Source organism: Monodelphis domestica, chromosome 8, assembly GCF_027887165.1.
Source record: "Monodelphis domestica isolate mMonDom1 chromosome 8, mMonDom1.pri, whole genome shotgun sequence".
NCBI lineage: Eukaryota > Metazoa > Chordata > Mammalia > Didelphimorphia > Didelphidae > Monodelphis > Monodelphis domestica.
In genome coordinates this window covers 237,376,191-237,398,878 of record NC_077234.1, presented here as the reverse complement: position 1 = coordinate 237,398,878, position 22,688 = coordinate 237,376,191, and the positions used below count along the sequence as shown (strand labels likewise).

General features: G+C 37.0%; 1 protein-coding gene across 1 annotated transcript in view; it reads right to left on the bottom strand.

The window, feature by feature from the left end:
* GRPR (gastrin releasing peptide receptor) overlaps positions 1-20,571 on the bottom strand; it is a 65,483-nt gene extending 44,912 nt beyond the window's left edge. Inside the window, exon 1 of the mRNA XM_016424772.2 lies at positions 19,612-20,571. Coding sequence (XP_016280258.2) covers positions 19,612-20,027 — 416 coding nt within the window. The 5' untranslated portion in view covers positions 20,028-20,571. The remainder of the gene's footprint in view (positions 1-19,611) is intronic.
* Between the last annotated feature and the right edge of the window lie 2,117 nt (positions 20,572-22,688).

Genomic DNA, 22,688 nt, shown 5'->3' with positions numbered 1-22,688 from the left:
CTCTCAGAATCTTTACTTCTATTCAAGGATTAGTGCAGGAAGCAACTCTTTTGTAAAGCCTTCCCTGATCCCATCAGCCAACATTTTTCTCTCCCTTCTCAAATTTTCCTATTGCGTTTTGTTTGGATCTCTCCTTAACCTCTATCACCCTCTACCTGGGGGTATAGTTTACATGTGTGCATACACATCCTTTTTGGTAGATCACCATCTCCTTGAGTGCTGAACTTTTATTATTTTTATCTCTGTGTCCCTAAGCAACTCTCTGAGATTATAAATTGTAGAGCAGGTGCCAATCTGCATTTTTAGAGGAAATTTCCTCACCAGATGTTTTTCATTTATCAGTGAAAGCACAGGTCCAGGGGGAAAAATCCCTCACACTTAGCTAAGTGCTTTGCACTTGGAGAATGTTTAATGAATGTCTGTTGAGTTAAAATTTTCATGGAAAAGGAACTAAAAAGTCATCTGGTTAAAATCTTTTCTAAAACATGAATCCCTGCTACAATATTCTCAGCAATTATCATGTAGTCCCTATTTGAAGACTTTCAGTGACAGGGAAACCCACTTTATTCCATGTTGGTCCATTCTACTTTGGAACAACTAAAATAGTTAGGAAATTCTGATGGTGAATGAAAATCATTCTCCCTATATTTTCTGCCCATTTGTCCTACTCCTGCCCTGTTGGGCCAAACCTATAAGGCATATTCTTACATGATACTTCTTTAAGTATATGAAGTGAAATGTCACTAAGTCTTCTCCAAGACAAATGTCCTGATGTATTTCAACATATCATTAAGTGGCATATTCCCTTGGTCATTCTCTCCGGATAACATGCATGTTGTTTTATCTCCTTCTAAGGTGTGACATAGAACTGAAGACAACACTCCTGGTGTGATCTAATGAAGGGGAAGTTTAGTGGGACCATATCTTCCCTCATTTTGGATAATGCACTTTGATTAATATAGTAGTGAATTCAGTTCACATTCTTGCTGCCATTTCACAATGGTTTGGGTTCCTAAGAACCAAGATCTAAACTTTAAGAGTTGGGACATATTTTAGACATATCAGTTTTGTAACTCATTATGGTCACCATTTCCCTTTCCCAATACTATGCATACAATATCCTCAATAATGCAAATGAATAATTCTATGAAATTGTTACATTTATTATTTCAAATTCACACTACAGATTTCCATTTGAACCCATAGCCAGATTTTGTATTATTATAACTTCAGAGAGAATCAATTCTATTACACACCACCATTTCATTGGATTCCATATTCACATTAATCAACATTTAGCTGTAATTGACTAGCATTTTCTTAGGAATCAAAATCTATTTCACCAACATGTAATCTAAAGGATCTATCTTCCTCATCCGTTTTGAAAATAAGGACTGTACTTATTCATCTTGCTCTCATCTTATGAGATCTCTCCTGACTTTATCATTTTAAAAGAAAGAAATGGAAACAGATAGAGGATCTTACTTGAAATGTCATAGAGCTCCTCTAGTTGCCGGAGTACAACAAAATATAAGGGAAGATTTTTAGAATGGCTATCCCATGGATATTAAAGTCCCTGAAAATGATGACAGAGGAATGAGTAAAGAGAAAGGCTTGAGTCAGGAGCCAAAGTTATAGTGCAATGGGGAAGAGTGACGAGGAAGATGATATATATTGGCAGCTAGATGACTCAATAGATAGACGGTTGGGTCGAGCCAAGAAGAGTGATTTTCCTGAGTTCAACTCTGGTCTCAGATACTTACTAATATCTGTGTGACCCTGGGGAAGTCATTTTACCCTGATTACCTAGCCCTTGCTGCTCTTATGTCTTAGAATTGATACTAGGAAATTAAGTGAAAGAGGAGAAAAAGAAGAGGAAGAAGAAGAAAGAAGAAATATTGTAATATGAGACCTTGTGAGCCAGGTGGAAGGTTGGAACCCTTTGGTAGTTTTTAACAACTTCTTGAGAAAGTACATTTCCAGAATCTAGCATCCATGACTTTGAAAATTGCTGTTTTTAGAATAATTTTTGAAAGGCAGTAAAGATGATATATTGTGAGAACAAGAATAAGCAAATGATGGCAAAAATAACAAAGGCAAAGAGATCAACAATAATAAAGATGAATAAAACATATTTAGTTGAATGAAAAGATGTTAAATGCAAAAAAAATGTCACAGCAGATCTATTTTTATATGCTATTTTTAAAAAGTTATTTTAATTTTAAAACTATCTTCTCCTTTTCAAAAAGATCACATTTTAAGATAATAGCCAATATTTGAATCAATTCAGCAAGTGTTCAGAAGGGGAAAGATCAGCATTCTACGAGTCTGCAAACTCATTCTGGAGGAAGTTGAAAGGATGCTACTCAAAACAACACATGTAAGTCAGAATGAGATTAGAGTAGGGAAAAGCATCAGTCACCACAAAAAGACTTACTTCCTGGGGAATCATGATGAGTAAGCCAAATGGTCAGCTGCCACAATACTTCCTGTATCTTATCTCACCAATAAAAGTAAAGACTTTAAAAATCTAAATCTCTGCTCCTGCAGCCAGATGTTCTCATCTTTCTTCTAGAATTGTGGCGTTTTGGTGGGACACTGAACTTTTTTTTTTACTTTTTACTTTTTATTTACACCTACTTTCCTCTCACGTTAGATTTCATTGTGCTATCTATGCCTTCAGGTGGCAATTACCCTCTCCTCTTCCTCCTGTTTTTGTCTAATCACTGTCATATATGAGTTCTATGTTGGAGAGGTAATGGCAGGAGTCAATGTGAATTACCAAGGAAGAATGCAAAGGATGTATACTTAGTCTTAAAGGATGAGTATGTTATAAACCATCAATATGAAAGGCATCGGCAAATGTATGTATATGTACACACATATATACAATTTATATAATACACACATATGTGTAGGAAGCTTTCATAGTGGGGATAAGAATAATGGATTTTAGAGAAAAGGGAAGTGGTAAATATGAAAAATGGAATATGTATATTTTATATATAATTTTATATAATAAAAATATAATATATTAATATAATATAATAATAAAATAATATAGTAATTTTTAAATAATAGCTAATTAGACAAAATTTAGACTATCTAGTTCAAACCTCTTATTTTACTATTGAGGAAACTAAGGCATAAAGATTAAGTGACTTATCCATGGTCACATTGTTAATGGAAAAACTGGAATTGGGAGGCAGTTTGGCATGGGGGAACAAAAACTACTGTATTTGTAATCAAAGGATCTGGGTCTGACTCTTGCTCTTAATAGTGGCATAGACTTGGACAATTCACTTAATATGTGGGGGCCTCAGTTTTCTTATCTGCAAAATGAGGAGTGGACTAGCTTGATTTTTCAGGTCTATTCCATGTCTTAAGTTTATCATCCAGCAACAGTGACCAGCCCTTTTTTACTCAAATAAATTCACCTTGAGAATATCTAACCCTCAAGGGTTGCCATTCACCAGCTGGCCTGTGAGTGAGTCAAGACTCTCCTAGTACTGACTGACTCTCCTAGTACAGCACATTTTAAGATTTGATTCTGGCCCCATGGCTCCCAGGTATCATTCTACTGATTTGCATGCAACAACAATAAACAAGTGGAGCAGTGGGTAGATCTCTGGGATGGAAGTCAGAAAGATTCATCTTTATGAATTGAAATCCATTCTCAGACACTTCTATGTTGTATGATTCTGGGCAAGTCATTAATGCTGTTTGTCTTGTGTTCCATATCTATAAAATAAGCTGTAGAAGGAAATGGCAAACCACTCCAATATCTTGCCAAGAAAACCCTAAATGGTGTCATGAAGAGTCAGACACAACTGAACAACAATAATAAGCAAACCAAAATAGTTAATAAATTATACTTTTTCTTTAGTTTTCTAAAAGATACCTTGCCTATTACAATCTTTGAGTCTACTCAGAAACTGAATTTTTATTTTTAACTTAGAATTTTACTTATTTTGATAGCCCAAGCAGTAAATTTTAACTCTATGATCAATATTCCAGTCATAATTATAGTAAAGGTAACATTATTTTAAAAATTTTAATCTATCTTCTTTTTATGATGTCATAAATCAACCACTGTGAGATTTTTGTTAAACAAGCTGCTCTGTTATTTTAAAATTGTGTTTAAAATTTTCAAGAGGGGAAAAATCTGACCCTTCTAAAGAGATCACCCAAAGTCTTCAAAACAAAGTCAAGTAGTGACAGGTGTGGATTTGGGGAAGGAAGGAAGGAATTGGGGGTGGGATGGAAACATTAAAAGTATAAACTTTAGTTAATCTATACAAATATAGTTATGAAAAGAGAATGGGAAAAGTTAGGGGCAGTATTTTCGCCAGATTAAACTATTGAATGGAATAAGATCATCACATCATGTGTCTAATTACCCCTCTGTTTTTCATTGAATTTAAGATTTACAGGCTTAATGCAATCACAATCACTACATAAAGGAGAAAAAATCAAGGAAAAAGTAATTCTTCTTCCCATTTTATAAGCAATTTGGTACAATAGGGTAATGTACTGTCTTTGGAATCAGAAGACTTGATTTCAAATCCTATCTTTGACCCTGTGTGACCCAGGGACAAGCCACTCAATATCCTTGCACCTCAGTTTCTTCTATAAAATGGTGGAATTAAATTAGATAGCCTCTGAGGTTACTTTTAGCTCTAAATCTATGATCTTATGTGCCAGGTCTTCAGCCTGGAGAAACTCTTCAAATATGACAGGGGCACTTGGTGTTAGTGAAAGTTGATATGTATACGCCTTTGCCACCAAAAGAACTCTCATTTGGCTCTCATAATGGGAGAAGTCTGCAAAGCTTCCAGTACTATGTCATGTTTCTGGAATCTGTAAACAAGGTTTGAGACTTTTATCACCACAAAGTGCATGTAAGTGGTGTTCAATGAATTGAATTTAAAGTGAAAGTGCCAACATGTACCTGTAGATTATATTTCTTTTATGTCTTGTTCCTGGTTTTATTTCTTGACTTGCTCATAGACCAGTTGATGAATGATATCCCTTGAGGGTTAGATATTCTCAAGGGGAATTTATTTGAGTAATAAAGGGCTGGGTTCTTTCAGTTGTTTTAGACATTGTGAAGCTTGAGTGCAAGGTGAAGAAGTATGATCCTTTAAGTCTGGAGATCTAACTTAGCTTAGAATGACTAGACTCAGCCAAACTCATCTTAAGAGTGTAATTTTCCATAATTCTTTAAGAGATTATGGCCAGGGAAGCAGCCAGGTTATTGCCATCCTTTAAGCTCTCCTACGCAATCAGTTCCTTTTGATTTTTAGAGACTAACAATACAGCCTCAGACCAGGCATCCTCAATGACATTATTCTCTGTCAAGGTCACTTGCTCTAGACAGAATAAAAATCGCTTTAGCTTGAGAGGATTCACTCTTTTATCTTACTTGGAACAATGAATCAAATGAAGAGTCTGCATGGCATACAGCTAGGTCCCCATTGGTATAAATAATGAATCTCCCTGAAGTGATTGTATTACTGGTATTCAAAAGGCATATTTCCATTGGACTAGAATGAGCTACCATATTTTACATAATTGTAACTTCATATAGTATGAATTAAAAACATGCAATCACTTCACCAGATTGATTATTTGCTATCATTGAGAATTAGCAGTATTGTAAAGAACGCTGGCTTGTGAGTCACAAAATTTCAAGTTTTGACTTCAACATTCATAATCCATTGTATGACCTCATCCTCATCGATATGGTAGACATAATAATGCTTGTCCCGTCTATTTCATAGTGTTATTGTGAATAAATATTTTTATAAACCACAATATGTTATATTAACAGTTCATAAGCTGGCCAAAGAATATTAAAAGACTGAGATCTTTATATCTCAAAAGATATAAAACTGAAATTTGGGACTGAATGGAATAAGAGTATGGAAAATACAAAGGAAAATGACTCATCAGAGAAATTATGGAAAAATAGAGGAAATTGAGCCTGTTTCTGATGAAAAATATACACATTGTAATTTTAGTACATATAAAATTTCATATTTAATAGTATGAAAAAGATCACTAACAGAAAATTTCTTGTAGAACCTTAATTATCATCTTTGACTTGTTATTTACATATTTACACATGTATATGTAATTATTCTTTGTAGAGCAGCTTTTAGAGGAATTAAAATGTGTCTGAGTTAGAATCCAGGATACAAGCTTCCTCTTCATTCCCACTATCAGATTGCAAGAATTGAGCAGGGGTCCTCATCTCACTTTTATTAGTCTTTCCTCTCATTATGAGTAGATAATATATAGTTATTTTAATAAAGTTATCTTTGTGAAGAAATAAGAATAATACCATAGGACCTCATTTTGTGTGAATTCATGATTGGCAATTGAAAAAATAAAGGTGGAAAAAGACATAAAATACAAGATTTTAATTACACCTTAAATCTTCACCATCTTCCCAAGTGGTATAAAGTCTCACAGCAGTTTGCCCAGTCATGCTCATTGCATTAGTGACAGTCATCACATTGTTTTGTGACAAACATTAGCTCCCCATCAGCCTTTGCCTAAAATTCTTGCTTGTGTCCTCATCAGAGTAATGGTTCTCCTCATTTAATGAACATAATTTACTTATTAATAATGACACCAAAGAGCAAGAGTAGTGATGCTTGTGGCTCTAACAGGTGCTGGAAAAATCATGAAGCTCCTAGGAATGCTTGTGTAAAAAACATTTATTAAATAACGAAGTTCCCTATTATGTAAGATTTTCAATTGACGCTAAGGTTATTGGATGTATCCTACCTACTGTAATAGCATTTGCTTACATTTGTTTATCCCTTCAAAGTTTACGAAGGGTTTTCTTTACAATAACCCGACAAGGGAAGCAGTGAAAGGAATATTATTTCTTTTTTTATAGATGAAGAAATTGAGACACTCAGAAAAAATACCTGGTGTTGTGCACTTTGGAAGTGACTAGGGTGAGATTTGAACACAATTTTCTAGATTTTTAATAACACTGCCATGTGAAACATTCAGAGCTTCCTCATCCTTCAAAGCCTAGAAGCTCATCTCCCCTCTCCTATGGAATGTAAAGTCATTTACTCCCCATCAATAATTATCCTTGCCGGCAAGAACATCTAAGAGCAAAGGCATCACATTCATTTGGAGGTCTCTAATAAAATCATTGGTACAGTGCCTAGGAGGAACAATGCAGTCTCTATAAGATTTACCTGACAAATATAATTGGATCAGAAGAACCTTAGAAACCACCTAGTCCAATCTCTTATTCTTTACTTGCCCAGGGTCACAGGAGACATCCCTAGCAAAGTTGGAATTCCAAGGCTGCTCCTTGGACTTTCATAAGGCATTCTCCTCTCACCACAGTACAGCCCTACCAGGTAGTTGTAAATGTTGATACCATAAATCACTACAGATCAAAATAAGTTATAAAAGGGGAAGAGAATAAACTCTTTCTCAACTCGAGCATTGTTCCTAATATAAATATTATCGAGAGTTTATAATCCCAACCGGTGTTTAATGGATGTGAAGGCAACTGTGTAGTTCCGAAAAGCCCTTGAGGGATTTCTTTTGGCATGTGATATAGTAAATGTTTCGCAATTCAGATACTTCCCTAAAGTTTTCCTGTTTTACCACTGCACGATCATATAAACTGGCAAGAGTAATCATTAATTGGTCACATGAGATTCTATAAAACATACGTCTAAGATTTTGAAAAGAGAAATCGGGAAGGGATGAAATAAGACCACCAAGTCTAGAATGGGTCTTTCCCATGGCAGAGAATGGTATGGTACAGTGCCTATCATGGTGTCTGGCACCAAGTAGGCACACAATAAACACTTGTTGATTAATTGATTCAATAGTGCCATCTCTTCTCTTCTTGAGAAGTTTCTCAACAACATAGGAACAAAAAACAGCTCACACTTTAAAGTTTACAAAGCAGAGAGAGGATAAGAGATATACTCAAGGTCCCACCACTAGATTTGAATCCAAATCTTTGCCTAACACCATATTAAAATTTTTTTTCTATTGAAACTCATGGATAAACAAGGTTCCTGCAAGTTATAAAATGTTTGGGGAGGAGAAGATAGGAAGCCCAGTAAGGATAGGAAAAAATATACCAATACCTATATTTATTCATAATCAAGTATTGCTTATGAACAGGCTACAGTCTTCTTCTCTACCCATTTTTGGAAATAGGAGGAAGGAGGTGGTTCTCGACTTATAGTTTCATTCATACATGGAATTTCCTTTGCCAAAACAAATCAGCAACTAATAAGCTTAGAGAGATGCCTAGAGGTTAAATGACTTGTCATATGTTTCAGAGGGAGGACTTGAAAATCAGGCTTTCCTGACTTTACTATTGTAGGCAGATTATTTAATCTGGGAATTTTCTCAGGTTGTCTCCCATTCCTTGAAGGCTCTTCTTTTCTGACTGTCTTCTCAGATTTATTTTAAGTCCTAGCTAAAATCCTATCTTTAAAAGAAGCCTTTCCCAATCTCTCCTAATTCTAACTTCTTCCTTCTCTTAATTAATTACTCTTTATCCTATATAGTTTGTTCATATATATATATTTGTTTGTTTATTGTCTCCCCTATTAGATTATAAGATCCTTGGGAGCAGAGACTTTTTTTTTTACCTTTCTATTCTTAGCACAGTACTTGGCACATAGTAGTTGATTAATAAATGTTGATTGACTGATTGATTTTTCACTTTATGCAGTTGGAATTTTTTCTTTTAGGATCATCTCCATATTTATTTGGTTTAGAGTTCCTTCTCTAGCGATAGCTGTAAAAGGACCTCCTTCCATTTTTCATTTTAAAAAAATGATGTGACTGTTTATGAAGAAAGCATTTTGGGGACTTTAAAGTACAAAATAAATGTGAATTTTCTCCTTCAGTGCTAGCACAGTGCCTACACATGGTAGGTATTTAATAAATGATTGCTATTGAATGGTTGAATAAACATCCTAGGTATTGCAGCACAAAGCATGATCCCTGTTTTCAAGCAGCACAGTTTGTTGAGGAGTCAGTGTATGAAGGCTTAAAAACATGAAAAATTAAATATATATAATAAAGTTATAATAATACAAGTTATTCCCAAAGCAGTACATGTTTGATGGCCAAATGATGATGAATGCTACTTAGAAGACACACTGAATTTAGAAAAGAGAAAGTCTCTGACATCTTCATGAAAGGAGAGATGATCTGGAATTTTAAGACCAAATACATTTTAATGTATAAAGAAGAGAGAGTATTCTAGGTATGGAGTAGACTAAGAAAAGGTCCAAATGTAACTGAGACTTTCACTAGACCTTTTTGACTGATGTATAGAATACATGACAATAAATAGCAGGAAATAAGGTTGGAAAAGCAAATTGGCCCCAGATTATAGAGAACCTCCAAACCCTAGTCACGCTAAAAGTTACCACCAACCATATGTCTGGACATCAGCAGCTGTGTTTCTTCCTCCTTAGAGCTTCCTTTTGACACTATATACCCTACCCCATCTTCTAAAGCTGAGTTCACCAGTTATTTTATTTCCTCTGTGTCTCAATAGGCCAAGGAACTGGATGCGGAGGAGATGATATTTCTACTGATACCCCAAGGTTTCTGGAGTTTGTTGTTGGGTCAGGGAGGAAGGATATAATTACTGGTGATGGGTGCTAGAGGTCCACTGTGTTGCTTTCTCCATTAGAAATATGTATAGGCCTTGGACTTAGATAAAATTATGAACCATTGGCAGAAATACCATTTTTAAGGCTTCACGGTCAACCAGGGAGTGTGTCAAGTTAAATTTCTTAGAGGAGAAAATATAAATGTAAGTTATTATTATTTATTAATAGAATTTATTTTCAGGCATCTCAGTCCTTCTCTCCTCTCTTTACACATTAGCAGACATGTATATATAGATTGTCTTTCGTGTTTTGATTCTTCAGTTCAATCTCTGGAGATGAACATTCACAAGTTAGTTTTCAAATATTAAATCTGTAGCTTTATATGTAGTTCTTTTGGTTCTACTCATTTCACTCTTCATTATCTCATCTAGTTCTTTCTAAGATTTTTAAAATTTGATCTGCTCATCCTTTCTTATGGTACTATCACAATATGCCTACCCATTCCCTAATTGATGGATATCCTCTCACTTTCCACTTCTTTGTCACCACAAAGAGACCTACTATAATATTTTGGGATGGATGAGTGCCTTTCCTTTTTCTCTAGTCTTCCTGGGAAATAGACCCAACAATGGCATAAGAATAGATACAATTTTATCGATCTCTGGGTGTAATTCCAAATTGCTCTCTAAAATGATTGGATCAGTTCACAATTTCACCAACAGTGTAATAATGTTCTCACCTTTCCACATCCCCTCCAATGTTTCCTTCTGATCTTGGCAACATTTGTTTCATTTGTACAAAAACTTTTTCAATTACAATGTATTGAAGGACCAGTCCTGGAACCTATTTTCTCCCTGACCCCCTTGTCCCTAGAGCCCCTGCAGTCAAGTTAATGAAGAACCAGTTACCATACCCTGGAGTGTGCTAGGAACTGATAAGGACCCCAGCCCAGGAGTTCCTGTGCACTCAGCCTACCACTCCAGAATAAAAAGCCTGCAAGCCCCAGAAATGGGGCTCTAGCCATTTTTAGAGTGCTGAGCCCAAACTTCAGTTTGTTTAATAAACTCCCTCCTGTGTGTTACATTGTTTGTCATTGTCTCATTCTTGGGATTGATTCATGGGGCACTTCAGTATTCAAAATTATTCATTTTACATCTTACAATTGCTCTACATTCCTTGTTTACTCAAAACTTCCTCTCCTATCCACACATCTTATAGATAATATATTCCATGTTCCTCCAATTTGCCTGTGATATTGACTTTTATGTCTAAATCATGTATCCATTTTGATTTTATCTTACTGAATGGTGCAAGGTATTGGTCTATACCTAGTTTCTGCTAAACTGCTTTCCAGATGTCCCAGTAATTTTAACCAAATAGTGATTTCTTATCCCAATAACCTAGATCTCTACTTTGTCAAGTACAAGGTTATTATAATCTTTTACTGCTGTTTGTTGTGCGTCTGTTCTGTTCCACTGATGAGCCTTACTAATTCTTAGCCAGTGCCAGATACCTTTAATAATTACTGTTTTAAAACACAGTTTGAAATCCAGTACTGCTAGAACTCCTTCTTTCATTTTTTTCATTAATTCGTTTGATATTCTTGATCTTCTGATCTTCCAAGTGAATTTTATTATTTTTTTCTTGCTCAATAAGATAATTTTTGATAACTTTATTGGAAGGCATTGAACAGGTAGACAAATTTAGTTAGGATTGTCATTTTAATTATATTGACTGCATATCCATGAACAAGCTCTGACTTTATTTGAGTAAAAAGTGTTTTATAATCATGTTTTTGTAGTTGCTGGCTTTGTTGTGGCAATTATATTCCTAAATATCTTATTCCCTCTGTGGTTATTTCAAGTGGAATATTTCTTTCTACCTCTTCTTAAATGACTTTGTTAATAATATGTAAAAATGCTGATGATTTATGTGGGTTAATTTTATATACTGTTACTTTACTAAAATTATTGATAGTTTCAACTTATGAGTTATTATTATTATTATTATTATGGTACAACTTTCCCACCTTGACTCTTACCTCATCCCACCTACTTTTAGTTCTCTTGTATTGTCTTTCCCCCTTGTAAGCCCCTTGAGGGCAGTAAACATTTTTCTCTTTATTTGTGTTTGTATTCCTAGCACTCACTAGGCACTTACTTAATAAGTGAGCTCTCTCTCTCTCTCTCTCTCTCTCTCTCTCTCTCTCTCTCTCTCTCTCTCTCTCTCTCTCTCTCTCTCTCTTTCATTAAGAGGAAACGAAATTATGTTTCCAAAACAATTTTTGAGAAGTCTTCCCCCTCAATTGTGCAAATGTGTCCCATCTCTTACAATTGGGATTTCATTAGCTACATTTCATTCACTAAGTCATTCAACCGGGCTGCTAATATGATCTAAACACTGTTAGGATAACTAGATGTCTCTCTCTCTTATTATTATATTACCATTATCTCATTCTTCTTTTTCTTTTCTGATGGAGCTTCAGATAAAAATGAGACTTAAACAAATTATTACTTGATGTTTCAAAAGTCCTGAATGATTTTTATTTTCTTGTTAGAACTGTACACTTAAGTTATTCATTTCATATAGCTCAAAGATTATTTGTCAGGGTGATACCTTTAAAATATTATTTTTAGCTTTTATGGATCACTGTTATATCTGGGCAACTGTGAGAAACACTTATTACTACCATTGTCTCTTCATTGATGGAGCAGCTAGATCATGCAATGGATAGAGTGCTGGGCTTTACATTAGGAAGTTTCATCTTTCAGAATACAAATCTGGCCTCAGACATTTACCAGTTGTGTGGCTGTGACCATGTAACCTTGTTTTCCCCAGTTTCTTCATCTGAGAAATGAGCTAGAGAAGGAGATGGGAAACCACTCCAGTATCTTTGCAAAGAAAACCAAGAAAAATTGGGTTCCAAAGACTTGGACATCACTGAAATGACTCAACAACAACAACTCTACTGATATTTTGAAAAATGCTATTGCTACTCATCAGCCTTGGCCCCATTGCTCCAAAAGGGTCAAGATAGGGTCTTATCTAAATTTTGTGTTCTCTCCAGAATCTGGCATAGTCCACTATGCACAGTGTTTTATTCAGAGCTCTATGCTGAATGAATGAGAATAAAAAGTTGGATAGAATTTATGTTCATATGAACTGATTTAGTCATTAGTGAATCAACAAATACACATCAAGTATTTGTAATATATTGAAAAATGGGAAACAAAGAAGAAATATAAGATCCTTGTACTCAAGGAGCTTGCAATCTGGCTGGAAAATGAATATGTTAATTAATATATTGCATAAAACAAAGGAACATGCAACTTTGCATAGTTCTCACTTACCACATTACCTATGCTATGGTAAGTACTAACTTAGCGCTTATTTAGTTGAAAAATTAAATTTAAGAGAAAAGAGAAATGTAAAATAAATTTGGATCCCCCAGTGATTGGAGTCTATAGAAGTACATGGATGGGATTAGAAAGAGTTAAAAGGCCATCTGGTCCAACTCCCTCACTTTACAGATGAGGAAACTGAGGCTAATGGAGTTTGAGTTCATCACCCAAAGTCGCACAGGAAGTTATCAGAGGTAAGAAATGAACACTGGTCTTCTGACTAGAAGCAGTGCTCTTTCCATTATGTTCTGTAATTTTTTCTGTGATATATTAAGTGTAGTTGTATGACTCTATTTCAGGCTTAGCAGAAAGCATCTGCTTAAACTCCTGAGAGTTAAGTTGAAAAGAAACCATGGATCTGACAAATAATAAAGTTTATTTATGTGTTTTTAAAATATCATGAGCCAGATTCTCTACATGAGTGTATTTTTGTCTGGATGCGAGAATAAAAGGTGTTTATGCCTTGTTAACTCTTTTAAGGACAATACTCACTGACTATGTCCTTGGAGTACCGACAAATACTCAGTGTTGGTCCAAGTGTGCATATACTACCAATGGAAATACTTAGCATGAAAGATTTTTTGCAAAATGTTCTGTACTTAGTATGATCTCACCACCCACTCACAACTTAGTCCCTGGAAATCTGTTTTTCCTCTACATCACAGTATTAAAACTGTTTTCTCTCTAATTCTCCAGTAGAAAAATGATGAAAGAAAATGAACAGATCATCCTCAACAGGAAAAAAATAAATAACAAACTACTAACATTTATACTAAAATGTGCTCCAAATGATTAATAACTAGGGGAATTGAATTAAATTAATTAAATTTAAAAAATAGAAATTAAAACAACCCTTTCCATATCTCATTCATCAGATTGGCATAGATGAGGAAAACACTAAAAAAGTGGTCAATGAGAGGGTAGTAGATAGGGAGAGGGTAGCCTGTGGGAAGACTAGTACATTTGTGTGCTATTGGCTTAGTTGTAAATTTGTCCAGAATGTGCCCATTCTGGAAAAGAATTTTAGGACTATATTCCAAAGGTCACTGATATAGGTAAACCTTTTAACCAAGCAATTCCAGTACTAGGCCTATATACCAAAGCAATCAAATAAAGAAAAAAATGATATAGATGTGCAAAAATATTTCGAGCAGAAGTGGGTATTCATTGAGTCAGGAATAGCTGAACAAATTATGGTATATAAATGAAATGAATTATTATTGCTCCAAAGAAATGGTGAAAGGGATGACTTCAAAGAAAACTGGGAAGACTTGCATGAGCTGATAATGAGTTAAGTTAGAAGAAGCAGGAAAACAATTTATGTAATAACTTTTTAAAGAAAAGTATCTTTTGAAGACTGAAGAACTTTGAAAATGCAATGAATTTAGAGAACTGATGATAAAATCTGCTACCCACCTCCTGATAGAGAAGTGATGAACTCAAGGTTCAGGACGAGTATATGATTATTATGGAATTTATTTTGCTTGAGGGGATGCCCTTTGATTGAACAAATTGTGACATGTTGGTGATGGAATACTATTGTGCTCAAAGGAATAATGAACTAGAGGAATTCCATGTGAACTGGTATGACCTCCAGGAATTGATGCAGAGTGAGAGGAGCAGAACCAGGAGAACGTTGTAGACAGAGACTGATACATTGTAGCACAATTGAATGTAATGGACTTCTCTACTAGCAGCAAGGCAGTGATCCAGGACAATTCTGAGGGACTTATGAGAAAGAACATAGTCCACATCCTGAGGAAGAACTGTGGGAGCAGAAACCCAGAAGAAAAACTGCCTGATCACATGGGTTGATGGGAATATGATTAAGAATGTAGACTCTAAGCAATCGCCCTAGTGCAAATATTAATAGTATGGAAATAGGTCTTTCTTAAGATTTTTATTTAATTGATTAATTTAGAGTATTTTTCCAGGATTACCAAAATCATGTTCTTTTCCTCCCCTCCCCCAAGCCCCCTCCCAATATTTGATACATAATTCCACTGGGTTTTACATGTGTCACTGGTCAAGATTGGAAATAGGTCTTGATCAATGACACATATACAACCCAGTGGAATTGCTCGTTGGCTATGGGAGAGGTGTGTGAGGAGGGGAGGGAAAGAACATGAATCATGTAACCATGGGAAAATATTCTAAATTAATTAATTAAATAAATAAACTTTAAAAAAAGAAACTCTGATCAACACATTGACCTACCATATTTCCAAAGAACCCATGCTAAAAAATGCTATCTACCTCCAGAAAGAGAACTGATGGACTGAATATAAATTGAAGCTTATGTTCTTTCCTTTTTTTGATATGAATAATGCAGAAATGTGTTTTACATGACTCTGCAATGGATTTTGCTTTTCTTTCCTTCTTAATGGATGAATGAGGGAGAGAATTTGGAACTGAAAAAAAAATTGAATTGAGAAAATATATTTAAAAAAATAGGCCTCCTGTTTCATGTGTTCTTCCACTCCAGTAGCCTTTAAGGTATTGCCAGAATAATCATGTTGATAAACCAATCTATTCCTCTACAAATTATATAAATCTAATCTAATCATTCAATAGCTTCACATTCCCTACTGTACTACTACTACTACTACTATTATACTACAAAACAAAATTCACTATTAATCAACCAACACACATTTATTAAGGACCTACTATGTGCCAGGCACTGTACAAAGAATAGAAAAAAAAATTAAACAGTCCCTTCACTTAAGCAGCTTATCTTATTTTAATGAAGACAAGTATGTAGGTATAAAAGTAAATGATTGAGATTCTGGAATTTTCTTAATCTAAAGCCCCTTTATCTGTTTCACTTTGCCAGCTGCTATTTCGCTTGAAATATTTCATATTCCAGGAGAATGTGACTATTCCCTGCATATGTCCCATGTATTTTAGCCTCAACACCTTTGCTTAGTTTTTTCAGATTCTTAAAATATTTTCTACTCCATTTCCAGCTGTTAAACTCCTAATTGCCCTTTTAAGCTAGGTTAAGTGTGTCCTTTAACAAACCTCCTCCTGATCCTTCCAGCTAGCCACAATTCTTTTCCATTTTGGTCTCACATAGAACTTGGTTTATATCTCCCATATTTATCAAAATCTCTTGGCGAAATGCTAGATTTGGAGCCAGAAGACCTAAATTCAATTTGTAATTAGATACTTTTTAGCCGTATGATCCTAGCTAAGTTGATAATTTTTCTCAGTCTCAGTTTCCTCAAGTGTAAAGTAGGGATACTAATAGCTATCTATCTCAGAGTTGTTCTGAGGGCCAAACGAGTTCATCTAAGTAAAACACTACAAACCTTAAGATGGTAAATAAACATTGTTACTGCTGTTGTCATCCTTTATATATTTGTACCATATTCACCTAATTGGATTGTGTTTCCTGAAGGCAGTTCAAAAAGTATTTTATTCAACATCTTATGAAATTTTATTCTATAAAATCGTCCTCCCTCTCCCTCCTTACCACCGTATTTGCAAACATTAGCCACTAACGGAACCTTGGCTGAAGTTGATATTTTTTGATGGTTACATGAGAGTCTCATTTAGGGGTGCTCACCTCATTTATGTGAGGCAAACAGCATGCAGCCCAAAGGATTTGAAATATGAGGAGAATCCCAACAAGACACGGAACTCAACTTTCCAACTCTTTTTCTAGATGTAAGTTCTTAGCTTTGGTAAGATTTAAAATCCAATAGAACTACTCCACACGATGGCGTTAAAAAATCAGTGAGCTCCCATATAAAGCCTCTTGATATGCCGGATATTTTACAGCAACAGAATTGCAGCATTATCTGTCCTCAGAGAGCTTACATTCTAACAGGGGAAGATGACATGTATACATGCACAGACACACACATATATATAAATACAATAAAATTTGTTGGGGGATGCTGGCAACTGATGAGATCATTTTAAGGACTTCCTGTAGGATGTGGCTTTGGAGGAAACTAGAAATTCTAGGAAATGGATACAATACAAATTAATCGAAAAAGCACTGGTTTAAAAAGTTTGAAGACAAATTCCAAGTTCCAAACTACCACTTTCTGGCTGGGTGAAGAAGTTATTTAACTAGATACTGAGGCTTTTGTAAGGATGGGGTGCAATATGCCCCATTAAGAAGAGCTAATCAAGAGGGAGGCATTTAGGTGGCTCAGTGGATTGAGAGTCAAGCCTAGAGATGGGGGATCCTGGGTTCAAATCTGTCCTCAAACACTTCCTGGCTGTGTGACCCTGGGCAAGTCACTTAACCTTGTTTGCCTCAATTTTTTCATCTGTAAAATAAGCTGGAGAAGGAAATGGGAAACTACCTCAAGTATCTTTGCTGAGAAAACCTCAAATGGGGTGATGAATTCAGAAAGCACTGAACAATAAATGCCTTTATGTCTATTTCTGAGGTTGAGAGTACACCCGGAGGCTCCTGGTATATTGTAATGCTAGTGATGATCTCAGCAGTTAACTCTATTGAGTTTTCCCACAATTTTCAAGACGGAGGGAACCGTTTACATACTGGCAGAGCTGAGTTTCTTGCTTGGGCACACATGGAGGGGAAGCTGATTGTGCTAGCACCCTTGGGCTCACCTCACACTCTCTCTAAACCCAGGACGTCTTCCCCTTCTTGACATGTGCCAAACTCTTTCATTTCTGCTGATGACAAAGTTTGCCAAGCTTTGAAACCCTGGGGAGCAGCTCAGTGCAGCTGCGTTTTCTGTGCTCCTTCCCTCCCTTCTCCTGCGTTTGACACAACAAACAAGGAATGAGTAAAAAAGACAGCTGCTCCATTTCCCTGCCCAGCCAGGTGGCAAAGTCTCTTCTTCCCCTGTATGGGGCTAATCAGCTCCTCCTTGAAGGCCCTCCGCCCTCCACACCACAGACTTTGCAGGGGAATTGCAGGTAGTTTTCTGCTCTGGCCTCCACAGTTCAAGTTCTCTGTGCTCCATGGTGTGTGTGCAAAGAGGAAGGGTCTGAATAAAGAACACCTTGTCCTATAAGGGGAAATCTCACAGGTTCGGTCTTTGACATTGCTCTCTATATTAAGCAGCCTGTTTCAGGCAGCATTGTCCATACCTTTACCCAGACACATCACATTCTCTCTTGTTTATACAGAATGCCACAGAGCCAGACCACAAATTCAGATCCAAATTAGATGGAAGAATTTGAACCCAGCACCCATGTAGGGTGAAGAGCCACATTTTTTCTAATAGAAAACCACAAAGCAAGTCATCTCTCTTCTTTTACCTGTTTTTTTTTGTCTACCACGTATTAAACTTTGTTAACAGCAGAATCACTGAGATTTGATTTGGAGGTAAAATAGAAGACCTTTCCCAGAAGCCTCACCTCAACATTTCTTTGAACTTGGCACCAGGACCTCGTCCTGTGAGGAGCCTGGCTCCCACTCTCTGTCAGAGCCCATTAAGCCCTTCAAATAAGAATCCCTCTGAATATTGTGTATTAAGCAACTCTCTCAACTATATTGAGGGGCTGCCCAATAAATATTGGTAGTATGAATATCAATTCCTAAGGAATTCCAGTGGGGACAACTTTCCTCTGTAGGATGTACCATGCTGAACCAAATTCCAAAGGCCATATAGACACAGGAGTACTTCAATAATTATAATAAAATTAGTTACTCTTAACAAGGGACATATTTAGGTAATGCTGTGGATGGAGCACTGGACCTGGTGTTGGAAGGTCTGAGTTCAAATCCAGCCTTGGACACTTCCTGGCTGCGTGGCTCTGAGCAGGCCACTTAACCCCTATTTGCCTCAGTTTCTCATCTGTAAAATGGGGACATGCTGAAGAATAAAATGGCAAATCACTCCTGTATCTTTGCCAAGAAAATCCCATTGACTTTGTCCATGGCGTCACATAATATTGGACATGGCTAAAAGACTGAACAACAAAAACAAGAGCATTCAAACTCGCATGTTCCTTTTTCCAAAATTCAATCTGTCTAAGGTTTTACTAACGAGACCTTTTCCCATGTAGCAGATCTCACTGTGCAAACTGTTCAGTCCACTGAAACTCCCACTGGAAGTCAGCCATGAGAAAGAGTCAAGCTGCCCAGGAGAAATGAGTTCAAAGAAATGTAGTTTATCTCTGCCCTTAGCTCTGTCTTTAAGTGAATGTTAGAAAAGAAAGGACCTAAAACCAACTCCTTTGGAGTTTTTCCTTAGGATAACCTTCTTTTATTCAGTCTGCTATGGGGGGGGGGGGTGAGGATGTTGTCTAAGATGCAGACTTTGCCAAATTGCATTGGTTTTCTCTTAGAAACTTAGAGAAGGAGAGAGATTAGAAGGAACTGGATGGAGAAAATGTGACTGTTCAACCACCGTTCAATGCCCATCTCTTGGTCCCATCTCCGAGGTCCCTTGGGAAGACAGGGTTTGGACCTTATTCCTCCCTGACTCTTTTTCTTTTCAACACACTTCCACAAAGAACCCCTAAAGAGGCAGCCCCATGGCCCATGTGCCCAATCTCCAGGAAGACCGAGTCTGAACCCAGGCAAGTCGATATTACACAGGTGAGGGCAGTTAGAAAAAGCACCCAAGTCAAAATCTGAGCCTTACCTGTCTGCAGAGAGGGCTGTGAGGGTGAAGACTGATACCCCAACTGAAGTCAGCTGGATGAAGGGGATCAGTTTACAGCCAATCCTGCCAAAAAGCCACCTGTCTGCCAGGTACCTGCTAGCATCCACAGGGGCACATGTGATGAGCAGAAGCAAGTCTCCCAGAGCCAGGCTGGAAATGAACAAATTGGGCACATTTCTCATGGATTTGACCGTGCAAAAGATCTTGATCAGGGTAATATTGCCAATCAGTCCTATGAGAATGACAAACCCATACACAGCTGGGATGATGTACAGGTATCCTGGGGAGGACCACTCGTCCCCCACAAGGAGGTTTTCACTGTGATTCGAGCTATTGCAACTAATGAAGTTGTCTTCTTCCAAATCCATAGAAAAGCATTCCTTTAGTACCATCATTTACACTCGTGCCAGCCAAGGGTGCCCTTAGACACTCTCAGGAAGAAATTGTAGTACAGCTGCCGGATGGACGAGAGGCGAAGTTTTACGCTGGGCAATTTATCTTCTTTAACACAAACATCACTAGGCAGGAGTCCTCACCGATCTTGGCACTTGAGAGGTGCCAGCCAGCCCTGTGATCTTGAAACGGTTCTCTTCTTCACATTCACCTAACCGAGCAGAGCAATCCGTAAGTTTTCCCCAAAGCAATTCTGAAGCAATCCCAGGATAGGAAGGAAAGGGAGACAGAGGAAGAACATGTCCAGAATTCAGGCTGCTTAGTTTACCTTCTCTGCATGCTGTTCCAGGCGAGGCACTAGCCTGAGGTTGCTTGATTGCAATTTGCCAGAACTTTTCACTGCTGCTTTCATCCCCGTCTCTCCTTGTGTTTAAAAAAAGACAGGTTTAAAGTGAGGGAAAGAAACTGCTCTTTGAAAGCCTCCGATCCCATAGGCAGGAGAGGCTACACGTGACAGCTCTCACCAGCAAGACTGCTCAGTAGAACAATTGGAAAGGAACTGTGGGCTACTTCTAGACTAGAGAATGCCAGCCACCTACTGGACAGTTTCTTCACTGCCCAATCCACTGTCCCTTTCCAAAGAAGCACGAGCTCTGTGGAGAGAAGTGAACCAGATTCCCTTTCTAATTTGTCTTTATGATAACAGAAGGACTTTTAGCCTCTAATTCAGCATGTTTTCCATACAGTTGGTACTTAATACACGTTGACTGTCTGCTTGAGTTTGGCACTAGAAATCATCTGCAAAGTACTCCACATTGCCTTGGTGTCCTGAAGCAAAGCCAGAGCCGACTCAAATCCCCCCCCCCCCCCGCCCCCATCTCAGTATGCTGACTGGAAACTTATTTTACAAGAGAACTTTAGTGATTCTCTCAAATAAATATATCACAGAGTTTATCATTCTTAACATTTCATGCTGTAGCCTTGAGGAAACTAGGGGCAAAGGACGGCAGAAAATGCCTTTAACTCTTTCATATCTAACATTCGGATAGCCCAGGAAATGGTCTGAGATTTCTCAGAGTCTAGAGAAATCTTCTCTAGTTACAAAGAAGGGAATTCTCTTTCTTTATAATCAGACCCCAGGTATAATCTTAAGAACAAAAAGATTTGGATTCTCTTACAAAAAAAGAAATCCCCACCACAGCTCACAGTCCTAAAGAATTTTTCATTTCACTAAGTGCTTTTCTTATAACATCCCTGTGAGGTAGGTAGTTATGAGTGTTATTATCCCCATTTTATAGATGGGAAAACTGAGGACCAGAGAGTCTAAGTGATTGTCCATTGTCACAAGGCTAGTAAGTGGGAGCACAGAAGTGCTCAATGCCAATGCCATGGCTGAATCACACACTATATTGTCCCCTAAAAACATGTTAATCTATTCTAGCTTGACAAGTACATTATTAATTAGCCCTTTCATCAGTGATTTATGCACATGAATGGATTACAGTGCACTGTTTCAATCCTCAGAATTTGTGCAGGACAAACAATCCCTTGAGGTTTTCCAGCAGCTCATCAATTATTGCTAGGTTTGTGTTAAAGGATTTTTATGGAAAACCTTATTTTCCAACACCCTGAACTAAAGGCAACCATAAAAGAAGTAAGTCCTTGGATATTGTTCCTCTTTGATATTCCTAAAAAGGGAAATGTGTCTATCAGGAAAGCACAGAAAGTATTGTCCTGAGAATTTCCAACATGACATTATAAACACTCGGGCCACGGTCTTGTTGCTCAAATACCCAGAACAAAATCAACAGCTGTTGCCTGCTACGTGAGTACATATCACTTGCTGCACTGCCCAAGGTAGGATTGACGCCTTGGTGGCAATAGTCGTCATCAATATTATTGAGCACCTTCAGAAGGGATAAGGGGGAGGGAGAATGCACAATTAGACACAATCACTCCTTGCATGATGATGCTGTGCCAGATCCTGACAAGGTCAAACAGACACACACACCCTCCCAGGTGTTTGTTCAGCACACTACTGGATGGTGACCCTTATGTGCCTTTAATATAGGTATAGAATAGAAAATACGTAAGTAAATGCTTACTATTATCAAACCCTTTGGTTTCTGAGGAGGAAAAATTAGTCTGACATTATTCTTTCTCCTGCTCCATGTTGCTTTTGCTTCAGTTTTGATGAATGGCTCAGTCATCTTCATCCCTTTAGATAACTGAACTTTGTAGTGAATTCAAATTAAACAACTGTGACTTTTTGGATGGAAACCATGGAATGAAGTGGAAAGAAGAGGACAGAAGAATCATAGTCATTGATTTAGAAGTGGAGCTACCTGGGATATAGTTCAATTTACAGAGGAAGAAATGGAAGATTAGAGATGTTAAATAATATGTTGAAGATGACACAGGTAGGGACAGAATCAGGATTAAAACCTGGGTCTTCTGACTTCAAAGCCAGGAATTTTCTCAAGGCATCAGAAAAGTAAGTAGAGGAAAGACATTTTATCAACAAATAAATTCATTACAAATATCATTTCTAGGTAGAGCATCAAGATAAGTACTGTACTATAAGATTTCATTTTTCATATGTTGTATTAATTCTTATATTAGGGAGAATGTCTGTGTATTTGTGTGTCTGGGATCTGGATCAG